Source organism: Squalius cephalus, assembly GCF_949319135.1.
Source record: "Squalius cephalus genome assembly, chromosome: 16".
Classification (NCBI taxonomy): domain Eukaryota; kingdom Metazoa; phylum Chordata; class Actinopteri; order Cypriniformes; family Leuciscidae; genus Squalius; species Squalius cephalus.
This window is the reverse complement of record NC_137137.1, coordinates 9,140,842-9,154,926: the sequence shown is the minus strand read 5'-3', so window position 1 is coordinate 9,154,926 and position 14,085 is coordinate 9,140,842. Positions and strand designations below refer to the sequence as shown.

The following is a 14,085-nucleotide window of genomic DNA, read 5'->3' as shown; positions in this document are numbered from 1 at the left end:
TATCTCAAAGTGTATTTTCTTGACTCTCTGGACCTATTAGTTATAGAATTATAGATTCTGGACCTATATAATTAAATTATTGTAAGATGCATTTGCTGGGTTCTGCCACTGACATCTGGCAAATCGTAGCAGTTACAGATTACACCTTAAACAGGTGAAAAAGATCGCCTAGCCTATTCACACTTTTTTTTTTTTTTTCTCGAAGGGCTTAGTTCTGAAAGGTTCACTGGGCTTTTTGAACACTGTATTTGACCCTAGATCTTAATCAAGACTGACACCTCTTCAAACCCTAACCTGAAAGGGTCCAACAGGTGTTTAGGGTGGGGCTTCTTATTTTTCTTTTCTTTTCTGGACTCCACACTCTTGCTTTTTTCGCGCTCTGTAGCTCTCTTGTCCTCAACTATCAAAGAAGGCAGGCACAAGGTGCAGCTTGGGGCTCTCGGACGACTAGAGCAGCTGTCAGCAGTAATTATCTCCTTCACAGCCTGAAAGATGGAGAACGACAACAAATAGCTGAAAACAACCAAGACGAGAAAAAGAGAAATATGTTTGGTTAATGGTAGACAGGGAAGGAGAATTCTTCTTAGACGAGAACAGAACAGAGAAGGAGAAATGGAATTCCTCTTTTGCATGGTGCTCAGTGCTAGGGGCTTTAATGCAAGTGTTAATGAAAGGGGTCCAAAAGAGGAGGATTTAGTTCTTTGTTTGGAGGTGGAGAGGGAGGTGTGGAAAGATGAGGGGGTGACCTCTCCCCTGTAGCCTGCGGCTCTGACATGCACACACATATGCAACCAGGCATACTCATACCGTTAGGCGATGGGGTCAGAACACTGATGTTTTACCACTTACCCGAGACTTTAAGTGCCCTAATTCTATCTTTCTTCAAGTGTTAAATGGGATATATCATGTAAAGCAGGATTTACATTGTTTGTTTTGAGATAAAGGGGTCATTTACCATAGATGTACTGTAGCATTTACAGCCCTGGACATATATGAGAAGAAATCTAGAAAAGCACATTATTTCTGATATCATAATAGTCATGATGGGCACATTCCATTCAACTGTCATAATTAGTTCACGTCATGTATTTCCAAAAATGTTTTGGAAATGACTTTATACTGTATAGATATGTTTTTTTGACTAATCAATGAGTTATTGGGGTGTTATCCAGGGTTGTTTTTTTTTTCTGTTCCAGAGAAGTCATACAGGTTTAAAACAACAGATAAATGGTGACACAGTTTAGATTTTTGTGTGAGCTATCCTTTTAAATTAACTGCCCATGTTTAGATATCAACATCAATTCAGTATTAGGCAACTTGACCAACCTGACGATCAACAGTGTGCTGGTACACAAAGGTTTGCATAACATAGGTCATTTACATATAGATGTATTAAAGGTACAGTATTTTAGGTCAGACAGATGGTGAAAACAGTTATGGAATAATAAATTATGACTTTGCATGCACCTTCAATTTACCCCACTCTTCCCTGTGATTTATTCTGAAATGAGTTCTACATTTTCTCTGGCCTTTGATAAGCTGATACTCCTGCAAAAAGAACATGTCCTATTTTTGGACCGTTTTCTTGATTGTGTTACCCAGCAGTAATGTACATTGTCTCCCTGTACAGGCAGTCTGTCTTTAATTAGTCCTTGTAGAAGAGAAACACTATCTGTGATTCTTCTCTCTGTGTGGGCCATCACAAAAAGAGAGAAAGTGTGTTGTGTGTTTGTGTGTTTTGGGGGAGTTAGCGCCCTGTTAAAGTACTTGACACTCTGAAATCCTCTCTGAGTTGCATTATGATATTATAGTGCTTAAACCAAAGCTTCTTTAAACCTAATCTGTTATGTCTGTTAATCAATACCAAGACGTGACATCAGTTTTGGTATGTCTTCAATTTGTTCATTTCTTTTTGTAGAAATTGTTTCAAAAAAGAAAAAATCAGTAAATTATGTGCCGCCATTATTTTAAATGTGTATGTTGTAATGGCTAGGCCATGGCAGCTATTTTTTTAATGATTTTTTGTTGTTTAAATTAAAGTCATAGCTTTGTAACTGATGCCTGATCAAGCAGCACTAGTTTGTATTGAGTAAAATTACAGATCAGAGATATTGTCATATTTTACAGCTGATCATTTTTGTTTAAATGTCCAATTATTATTGTTAAAATAATTGTAGTTATTATGAAAATTATTTTTTTTAAAGTTATTTTGCCATCTAAATGGTCATAAATACATTTTTATCTTTGATTTGGGCTTTAACTTTTTTTTAGCTTAAATTGCAACGTTTTTTACTTAAGAATTGTCAGCCGTTGTTTTAAAAGTTGAGTAATTCATGATAACAATACTTTAAGTAATTTACTTTACCTGTGAACACAGTGGTGTAATGGTGTTGTTGGGTGCCATTTCTTTAGAATCCCACTTAATCAAGCCATTCATCTGTATATCAGAAATTGAAGAATTGATAACTGTTTAAGTAGAAAGTATAAATTCTTGTGATAAGTATTCCTCAAATCAAAACAAAAATCTCTTAAAAGCACCTCAAAGTGTTCAGAGTATCAGAGCCCCCTGCAGTCAGGTATCCGTCTTTCTCTGTCGTCTTTTACTTTAGTTTCTTGTCTTTATTGCTACCTGCCTGGTTAAGTAGTACAAATATGATTTCCTTTACTCTTGATTTGAAGTATAGAGTGCTATGGTAATTTAGGTATCTGAAATTAATATGTAAAAACAGACGGTGATTATAGTGTGTAATTGGGAATGTCAGGTAAGAATAGAGCTCTATGTTGTCGCTCCAGGGAGGTGTGTGTGTGTGTGTGTGTGTGTGTGTGTGTGTGTGTGTGTGTGTGTGTGTGTGTGTGTGTGTGTGTGTGTGTGTGTAAGGGGCTGGTCTGTAATGAGTCCCTGTAGTGTGGAGTGCTGCTGACATTTCCACTCTAGCCTGAGAGTTAATGAGGTACTCAGGCCTTCACCAGTAGCTCACCGCATGCTGCATGGGATGCTCTTTAGAGTGCCAAGCATACAGAACCTCTATCCCGAACCAGACAAACCCTGTGTAGATGAATATCAGTCTGTGCAAACTTTACTGGGAAAAGACGTCTTAAAGGAATAGTTCACCCAAAAAGTCTGTCATCATTGGCATATCCTTATGATGTTCCAATCCCAAAATGAACTTCATAAAAGTTAGCAATGACGACTTCATTTAATTTCAAGCAGTGGTCTTTTCATGAACAACAATGCGGTGTTTCTTTCAACATACGACAAAAATGGTGTTGTCCTCTTATATTTTGTCTTACTATGTCCTGTCCTACAAATGATAATAATAATTTTATATATATATATATATAGATATAGATATAGATATAGATATAGATAGATATAGATAGAGATAGATAGATAGATATAGATAGATATATATAGATATACAGGGTGGGCCATTTATATGGATACACCATAATAACATGGGAATGGTTGGTGATATTAAAGTCCTGTTTGTGGCACATTAGTATATGTGAGGGGGCAAACTCCTCAAGATGGGTGGTGACCATGGTGGCCATTTAGAAGTCCACAAACAGGACTTTAATATCACCAACCATTCCCATGTTATTACGGTGTATCCATATAAATGGCCCACCCTGTAGATGCAAAAGCCTCTAAGTGCCATCTGAAATTTTCTTCTAGAATGATCATTTTTATCAAGCTCGTATATTTAAGTTCAGTAATTTCACTTAAATGGCAATGAAAATGACCTATTAATTGTCATTTAAGTGAAATTACTGAACTTAAATATACGAGCTTGATAAAAATTATCATTCAAATTTCAGATGGCACTTCAGAGGCTTTTGCATCTGAACTCTTCATATATATATAATTTTTTTTTTTTTTTTTTTTGTAAAGGTTGTAAAAAGAACACTATAAAATGGTGTTTCTCAACCAGGGGGATTATTTAAAATAAGACAAAACGAACATTAAAATAAGCTAAAACAACAAAAAAAGAAGATATTTCTAGTATTGGGTTATTGTTATAACAAATATACATCAATATTCAAATATTGTTGTGGACAATAGAGGGGCCTTGAAGTCAAAATTGAGATTCAGATTGAGATCCACTGCTTTAAAATGTCTAATAAAGCTGTTTTGTGATTGTGCAGATGACTCTGGCCGCCAGTGGAATCAGCTACCCCTGCCACCACCTGACTGTGTGCAGAAGATCTTCCTCTGCGCTCACGGTGGACCAGACAGACGAGGTAAAGCAGAACAGACATCAACAACAACACTACAATGCACAAACAGTCATACCTAATGTCTTTCACTTGTATATAAGGACCATTATGTTTCTCTCATCATTTATATTTACATTTATACATTTCATTACTGCTGTTTTTGTTTTTAGCTTTTCAACATATTGAAAGCCAGCATGTGGTGCCACTTTTGGCCATTCTAATGTTTTGTGCGATTTTTAATTAGACCGTTCTGCTCAGCCAAAATGGATTTTATCTTTAATGAGAGATTCGTTGTTGGAATAGAAATGAAGTCCTGTTCTGAATTGATGAAGTAACATGTAGTGGGCACAGTGATCGCTGTCGAGTTGCCAGGCGTAACACTGCAGCCAGACTTGCCCCTGCATTTCAAGTCTGATGGCAACCTTTCAACAGATTTGCAACTATTACATTCTCTGTACTATTCATACTAGGTTTGGTCCCCAGTGTGGAATTAAAATGGGAATTATTTAATTAATTAATTGTTATTATTATTATTATTATTATTATTATTATTATTATTATGCTCTTTTTATGGAGTTATAATTGAGTGAGCACTGATATAAAATTTTGAAATTGCTGCTGCTTGTTTTTCTTATTGCCAACATTATATATCTTTTCCATTTCGCCTGATTTTAAACATGCATGCCTTTCACATTTAGTGAAATTAGGATTAGAAATTAGGATTAAATTAACATTTTGATGTACAGTAAAAAAGATGTGAGTAATTTTGTAACCTTGCATAAAAACAAATCTCAAAAGGCATTTTTACTTTTTTTCTGTTTATTCATAACTCTGTAATGTAATATTCAATAATATATATATATATATATATATATATATATATATATATATATATATATATATATATATATATATATATATATATATATATATATATATATATATATATATATATATATATATATATATATATATATATATATTTTTTTTTTTTTTTTTTTTTTTTTTTTTATGATAATAATAAATATTTATATATTTCTTGCACTCTAATTCCCTCAATGTTTTTAGGTATTTATTTTAGAAATACCTATAAATATATTATTATTATTATTATTAATAATAATAATAATAATAATGGTAATGATAATAATAATAAAAACTTTGTATTATACAGCACCTTTAAAAGTAGCTTTCTCAAAGTGCGGTGAAGAAAAACAACAACTGCAAATTAAAAACATCCATAATAAACACAAAAGCAACAATAAAGTCAATTAAAAGCCATCCTAAAATAAAAAGTTTTTAGACTGAATTTAAAAAATACCCAGGTATTTCCCTAAACAATCTACATTGTTAAAAGCGCTATATAAATGAAGATGACTTGACTTGACTTGACTTGACCTAATGTCAGATGGAAGAGAATTGTACAATTTTGGGGCATGAAAAGCAAAAGCCCTGCCATCTATAGAGAAAACCCATGTTTTAGGGACAGCCTAAGAGACCACTCTATGAAGAACGCAAATTACTTGTTGTCATTTAAAAAAGTTAGTCTGACCTCATGTTAACCTATAAAGCACTTCTTCTCCTTTTAATTTCTTAGTTTTAGTCTCTTGTCAAACTACCTTTGGTATTAGACCTTTTCCTGTTATCATTTATTGGTAATGGTCACAGATATATTGTGCGCATCTCTAGTTTTTGGCATATTAAGTGTTTCTTAACAAATTGCCTTTGTGTGTTTGTGGTTCAGGTAAACCCTACGTTACAAACATGGCAATTTCTGAAATCCTTGTCCTTGTGGGGAAATTGTTTGGTCCCCACGAGGAAAACAGCTTATAAATCATACTAAGTGATGTCTTTTAAAAATGTAAAAATGCAGAAAGTTTTCTGTGACGGGTAGGTTTAGGGCTAGGGTTAGGGGACAGAATATACAGCTTGTACTGTATAAAAATCATTATGTCTTTAGAAAATCCCCATAAAACATGAAAACCCAACATGTGTGTGTTACAGTGCACAGATGTCCACATGGTCAGTGACAGTGAGGGGGATGATTTCGAGGATGCACCTGAATTTGGTGTAGACGAATCCGAGATCTTTGGCATGGGAAGCTCGACTTGTCGAAAGTCTCCGATGAGTAAGTTATAGTGTCATTTCATTTGAGGCTGACCATAAGGATCTATTTTGATGTATTCCTTCATCTTCCCTCAGTGCCAGAGAACAGTGAAAATGAGGGTGATGCCTTACTGCACTTTACTGCTGAATTTTCTAGAAGGTGAGATCTCTGGACAAAGTAACATTTGTAATCCAATTTCACTAAAGAAAACCAAACATATGCTGCGTTTCTTTGTAGTTCAGTGTGTGATGTCTTGTGTACACATTTTTCCTTGTGCTTTAATATTTGAAAATAGCTACTCTGATATTTGGTATTTACTCAGAATCAGCACACTGAGGTTTGCTTTGTGTGTTTTGTAGATATGGCGATTGCCATCCTGTGTTCTACATCGGCACCTTGGAAGCAGCATCTCAAGAGGCCTTTTACGGCAAAGCCAGAGATGTGAGTATATACTGAACTCCAAAATGTACCTATCAATAAATGCATCATTTCTATCATGATTTTGAATACATTTTGTTAATTGTATTTTATTTATTTTTATTTTATTTAATTATAAATTATTATTTTATTTTAGAATTGAACTGAATTGAATTGACAGTCGGAGGGTGGTACTGTAAATGATAGGGAAAACAGTAGGAGGTGAGAGCAGGAAATGACCTGAGCCAGATTCCAGAAACCTGTGTCACCCATGTATAAACGCATGCGCTACCAGGTCACGTCTCCAGCATTTCTTCTGAGCATCATACTCACAGGTATAAACAACGCTAAAGGTTTGATTGGCAGAACTGGCCCCCCGTCATGATAAATCCCCATCAAATTTCCGTTTCCCATTTGAACAGCTGAAGCTTTATTTAGAACAGCTTTGTGCTGGTTTTCCCGCTGTGTCCTCATAAGGAGGCTTGTATCAACTGACAGCTTGTGTGGATTACAGTCTTATTAGACTGGGAGGATGCAGCAAGATGTTCAGGGGGTTTTGAGCATGAGGAGCGGGCTGGAATGGCTTCCTGCCTGCAGCCCAGCTGATCTCCTCCTCTCCTCAGCACAGGCACAATATGGCCGCCGCTCTCCCCTGAGGAGACAGTTCAGTGTGTCAGTAAAAACAAACTAACGTAAGAAGAAGAGATGACCTGCTGTGTTCCTCTCATGCAGACAGTCAGTGTTTTTCTTCACGGGTCATACATTATCCATGTGCGCTTCTCTAGTATGTTATTTGCAGTTGCAGTTTCCTTTTGGGTTTCAGCCAGAGGATTTATATTAAGGAAAGATTTAATGGGACACATTTAAGGCATGCGTCATTAAAAGTACTTTTTACCTCCCCAAAAGTGTGGGAGGTTTTCTAAAAATGGGGGGAGAGGTCTACTGGGAATGTTGTTCCAGGCCTGCAAAGTCCCAAATGATATTTTTTTTTAGTGCACTAATTTGTGGTATTAGTTAAAGATGATGAAATTTCTGCCCACTAACACCATTAAGAATTGCAAAGATACAAAAAGAATTTGTTTCTCAAATGCTATCTCAAACTAGATAATCCCGCTACTCCTACCATTGGTTGAGCCAGTGTTCACCACCCTTCAGTCAGCTGGACTTCTCGTTAAGTGAACGTTATTTATGTTTCATGTTCACGTGTGCATGTCTGGGATGGATTTTTCTGAGGGCACTTGTGCCCCTGTCTCGTAGCCCTGAGAGGCTAATCACTAAGTAAAACACTACATGTGATGAAGTGGTTCTGGAGTGGGAGATGCTCCCAATCCGTCCTTAATGAAAATGCCGGGGGCCCTGGAGTTCATCCGGAGGATCAACGGAAGACTCTTGAGTCAGGCCACCCATCAGCACACATAAATCCCCTCATCACAAATCCCCTTAACATCCAGCTAATCACGCTAACCCTCCTCTGCCACCCGCACAAAGATGCCCATCAAAATTCATAGCTCCTCTGCGCCCTTCATGGGTTTTTCATGCATGAGCTTTATGGCGGGGCCTCCGTGACGAAGCAATTTTTCGGCCTGCAATAAAATATGTTTTCTGACACCCTTCACCTTGTTGATGCTGCTATGCTAACAGGGGAACTGAGGAAAATTGACTGTTGTCTTTAAACATTGATCAAAATAATTTACTAATGTGTTAGTAGTTCTTTTTACCTTTTAACACAACATTGATGGTTTTTTACATGTTACTTAATGAGCATCAACGTTTAGGTCTTTTAAAGGAATAGTTCATGCAAAAATGAAAATAGTCATTTTACTCACCTTTTTTGTTCTAAACCTGTATGACTTTTTATTCCACTGAACACAAAAGAGTTTTTTTTTATGCAGTGCTCACTCTTTTCCATTCAATTGAATGAGCACTGAAGCTTTCAAGCTTTAAAAAGGACCCAAAAGCAACCAGAAAAGTATCACAAAATGGTCCATTCGATTTAGATATAATATTCTAAGCCATACAATACCGACATATCTCTCAATGGCAAAGCTTTGAGAGAAGTAACAATGTCCCATTCATAAAGGAATTTTTCTTGTGAATCAAATCTTTTCTTGACAATTCAGTGATCAATGATCTAATCCTAATGGTTCACTTGCTCACTGGAGGGGAATATTAAAATTACTATTATAATTTATTATATAAAAAGGAATTCAATTTCATCCTGTTCATCTCAAAACTATCAGAAGACTTAGAATATAGTGCATGAGTTGAAAGAACCACCTTTATGGTACTTTTATGATGCTTTTGCGTCCTTTTTAAAATTTGAAGTAAACTGCATTATGACCATGAGAGAAAAAAAATCTAAATATTTTTCATCTTTTTTGTTCACTGGAAGAAAGAAAAGTCATATGGGTTTGGAATGACATGAGGATGAGAAATTAATGACTAGACTGGCCCTTTAAGAGTTGTATTGCATATACAAGGCAGCTCCTAAAGTTAAACTCTAATTATGCAACGAGATTATTATTATTACTAGATTATTGTTCAGTTTTTGTGGGAGAATCTCTCATAGTATTGTAAATGCCATCTGTTAAAGCACTCCGCTACAGGTCAGAGAGAGCAGTAATATGAACTCCTCATTTCCCATTGTTTGCTTTCCTACAGCCAAAAGAGGATGATCATTTTCTCCATCTCTCCCCCTCCAGCACATACACATCGCCTGTAATTAAAAACATCCTTTCACAATGCTTTTAAAAGTATGTCTGTCTGTGTAACTAGTGTAACTCTCACAGACGCGCAGGTGAAGCCACCAACAGAATGTGTTTTGTGAAAACTCCCAAAATCATATTTATTCAGTCTGTAGATATAATTAGACAAAACCAGCTACTTCTTACATCCTAAGATAACGTGATGCTAACATCAGGACGTTTTGCTTGCTTTATTTCTATTTCGGCGGTGTTTAACTGGTAACTCCACCCACAGTGAAATCTCATTGGTTCAAATTAACTTTTGATAGCTGTTTATTAAAGTTGCAATGTAATTGTGTAAGAACAATTTCAAATGCTTTGCTTAATGTGGCTAGCATGCCTTGAGCCTTTGACTAGGTGAATTTAGTCTTGTTCGCATCAAGTTTGATGCAACTAAATGACACAAAGTAAAGACATTTTTGCATATTAAATTTCTGTTGTCTATTTTAAAAAATTGGCTTAATATCTGAATAATGACTATTTTTGTTTAGATTCATGTAAAGGAGTACAAAGACATGCATTGTTTCATGCATTGTTAAAATCCTGTAATCTGTTTTACGTGCCAAAAAGTCATCAATGCTTGATGTGTGAATAGGCCTTCAATTAGCAGGTAAACACACTTTGTCTTTGTGTTCTACTACAACACTGACTCCCATGTCCAAAGTTAGCCTGGGAATTCCTCACTTTCTGACAACTGTGTGAAAGCTAGTGCTGTCCCACTCACATGACAGATCAGCTTTCTCTTTCCCTCTACCCACCTCCCTCTCTGTCCTCTTCTCCCATGTTCCTCTCCCTTTCCTCTTCGCCATTTCAGGGATTCTTGTCCCGAGCAGGTGGGGGACGAGTTGAGGTGACAGAAAGAGCTTTTGGGTCAGTTTCTTCCCCAGAACAGACCCAGTAATTTGGACTGAGCGCTAATTTCTGCAGGCTAAGAAAAGCCCAACAAAACAAAGGGAAAGAAAGGAAGAGAAAACAATGGGATGAAAGTAGAGAGGAGGGACTGTGGGTAATGGAGGGGCGTGGAATGAGGGAGCTGACCAAAGACTGTTATTAGCGAGAGTAGCTTCTCCCCACCTCTTCAATGAAATCTTAGAGGCCTCAAAAGGTCAAAACGTTTTCGCAGCTTGGAGCGAATACGCTCAGTTAGTGCTGAAACAGCCACGTCGGTTTTAGGACGGACTGCAAGAGAGGAGTGGAAAAAGTTCATGTCTCGTTTTCATCCACCCCCCTTTCAGTTTTTGATGGGTAAAATCTCTCCAGGTCCCATTTGCTTGTCTACCCAGCGTGAGTGTTTAATCTTTTCACGGCCTTGAATTGGACCGGTGAAAGAGGCCTGAGCTCTCTCCCGCCAGGGGCCATGCGGCTCATTCGAGAGCTTTAATCACTGTGCAAACACAGCAGCGCTCCTTCAGTCCTCCATCCATACACACCTCCATAGAGCCCAACTTTCTCTCCTCCGTTGTCGCCCTACTTTGCTTCTCTCCCCACTTTGCTTTCTGTTTTTCCTCCGTCAGGCTGTCGAGAAATCCCTCCTGCTGCATTCAACGAACTGTCGGGGGTCAGAGCTGTAGGAAATGTTCAGAGTTGTTCTGTAATTCGGTGGATTTTATTCCCCTGCCTTGTCTGGCAAAACCTTTCATGTTTGTGGTGGTGTGCTTATTTTTTTTTTTTTAATTAGTTGTTGGGTTATGCGAACAAGCGCCATACATCTGACGGTGTAAATATCTGTGGATTTGGATGTGCTTCGACATCAGCGGCGCCTTTCTGTGCTAACCTGCGACGATGGAAGGAGGGCACTGGCATTTGATGCAAAACAAATAAAGCGATTTGTTCGTTTTTCAGAGAAAGTTTGATTTATCCTGCATCAGTTTGATTTGGTTTGGGTGTTTGCTTTGCTCAGGGATTGCAGGGAGGGCACTCACTGTCGTCTTCTGCTCGTTTCACCCTGGTGAAGCATTAGTGGCCTTAAAGCTCTCAGAAAGCCTGATGGTGAATCATGAAATAAGGGTGGATCAGTGAGCCAGGATTAGATGGGTTCTGGCTTCATAGATAGTGAAATGACCATTGAGGCTTCAGTTTTCATGCTAGGTGAATGTCTTACTTTAAATTCTTTGCAACTATTTGAAGGATTGAGAAAATGAGATTTTAAACTTTTGGATCTGTTAACAGTTCTCAAGTGTGCATTCTTCCGCTGATATGAATTGATAACCAAGCTAAAATACTCTGACAGTGTTTCCTGCACTGCTAGTCAACTATTGCAGTGCACCTATATTGAATCTCATACTACATTTTATTGTGTCCAGCTAAAGATTATGAATAAATACAAGTATAATGTGGTCAAAAGTTTACATACATTAAAATTATTATTTTTTGCATATTCTGAAGGGTATACACCAATTAAACTGAATACATTCATATTTATATCATTTTAAAACATTACAATATTTTTATATATAATATTCTATATTATGTTCATTATATTATTATATACTTCTGTGCCACATTTAAAAGTCTTTGTAAGAACCTTTTTGAAATAATTTTATCAAATTTGTTTTGATTTGTTTTATCTGTTTAGATATAAACTGCTGTTGGCAGCAAATACAATAAGAATTACTTTTCTGATTTCCAAATATTTCTTCTTCCAAAGTACTCAATAATTATTAATAGAATTGTTAAGGAACCACAGTCATTAAGAATCTAGAACTAGAATCTTAATCCATATTAAGATTCTACCTATCTCTAACTGTTTATATATGTGTGTTTCTGTTGTTCAGAGAAAACTGCTGGCCATCTACCTCCACAACGACGAGAGTGTCCTCAGTAACGTGTTTTGCTCTCAGATGATGTGTGCGGACTCCATAGTGTCATATCTCAGCCAGAACTTCATCACATGGGCCTGGGACGTTTCTAAGGAAGCTAATAAAGCCAGGTAGCACTTTCATTTCTCTCATCGCATGCACTTACAATGGCAGTCAAACCTTACAGAATGGTGTGGATCGGAAGCATTTTCACACTCAAAATGGATGATCTCTTAATGAGAGGCATTCCTCCCTTCCCCCTCTCTCCTCTCCTGACTCTCTCCTCATAGAATGCTTTAACAAAAGATGTCGTGTTTGCTCACTGAGGCCCCGGTAGGGCAATCTGCACTAATCTGCCCCACTAAAGGGTCAGTTAGACACACAGCCATCATAGAGCACACTCCTCAGAATGTCTTCATTTCAGGACGCCTGTTACGGAGGTGACGAGGGTTTTACGTTTTGGTTTTGGTCAATTGCAACTTTTTGGCCCTCAGAGGCAAGAGAAACATACACCTAATATAGTATTAAGATCGAGGGAAAAAAAACTATCCTGCCCTGTTTCAAAAGTGCTTGTTTCCAAGACTTTCAGTAAACTGTGCAAAGATGTTTCCCCGATTGCTTCATGTGCAAACCAAGCGAGCAAAATGAAGATGGAAGGCCAAAAAAGGAAATGAACAGAGAGAAAGAAGGAGAAGCTGGTCAGGCAGCAGATGGATTCTTGATTGGTCCCAGCAGGCTTTGCTTCTGAGCAGGCCTCTACTTTTCCTTCCAGTAGGCTTCACCCTAAAGGCCTCCCTCTGGAGCGGACAGAGAGAGAAAGACCAGCCAGTGACCTGCTTCTGCAGGGGCTCCTTCAGTCCGGCCCGGCCTCTATACCCCTCTCCCTCCCTTTCTGCTTTTTGCCCCAGCTGAGCCTTTCTACCACAGATTAAAGGCGGGCAACATCTGGGGCTATTCATAATGCCCACAGAGAGACACACACACACACACACACAAAATCCCACATCCTTATACCCTGACATACTCATACACACATACACACCACACCGTATTCTCACGCTCCAGAGCCAGGCCTAACTGATTGTGGATGGTGACTGGCAGTGTTTTTCAATGCTAACTCTGTGAATGAAGCCTGTGAATCGCTAAGCGCTGACACCGATCACATAGACTCTCAGCATAATTGTGCATTAATCCAGAGCCCAAATGTAATTAGAGTGAATGTAATTAGCACCCACAGGTGCTACAGGTGCTTTTTGTTGCTGGTATAAGTAAGAGAAAGCTACAGGTCACAATTTGATGGTGCATTCTAGCAGATACGATTCATTCTGGGGGGTTTTTAATCCATTATATCCTGCCGAATCATATTGCTTATTTATTCACAGTGGTGAAAATCAAAGAAGTTGCTATTCATTCTGACAATATTTATATTTTAATACTTTTTTAGAGGTACCCTATATGTTTCCTTTCAAGTTTCTATATGAAGATATGCAGATGAAGAATGTTTGTCTTTTTTATTTGACAAACAGAATTCAATATGAAAATATGAAAATGAAGAATGTTTGTCAAATAAAGACAAACATTCTTCATTTGCTTATCTTCATATTGAATTCTGTCTGTCAAATAAAAAAGACAAACATTCTTAATTTGCATATCTTCATATAGAAACTAGATAATAGTATAATAGTATTAGATAATAGTATTTAAAGTGTTATTGTTACTATTATTAATTCTTTTTTGTGAGTGTTTTGGGGCTTTTTGCCTTTATTTAAGAGCACAACTGAGAAGAGACAGGAAGCCGGAC

The 14,085-nt window shown here is 37.3% G+C and overlaps 1 protein-coding gene across 2 annotated transcripts in view; it reads left to right on the top strand.

Moving 5' to 3' along the window:
* The window catches only part of faf1 (Fas (TNFRSF6) associated factor 1), a 73,365-nt gene that overhangs the window by 37,162 nt on the left and 22,118 nt on the right, over window positions 1–14,085 (top strand). For both annotated transcript variants that reach the window (XM_079896996.1, XM_079896995.1), the window contains exons 9-13: window positions 4,147–4,242; window positions 6,223–6,346; window positions 6,421–6,484; window positions 6,685–6,766; window positions 12,261–12,415. In XM_079896996.1, coding sequence (XP_079753122.1) covers window positions 4,147–4,242; window positions 6,223–6,346; window positions 6,421–6,484; window positions 6,685–6,766; window positions 12,261–12,415 — 521 coding nt within the window. The remainder of the gene's footprint in view (window positions 1–4,146; window positions 4,243–6,222; window positions 6,347–6,420; window positions 6,485–6,684; window positions 6,767–12,260; window positions 12,416–14,085) is intronic.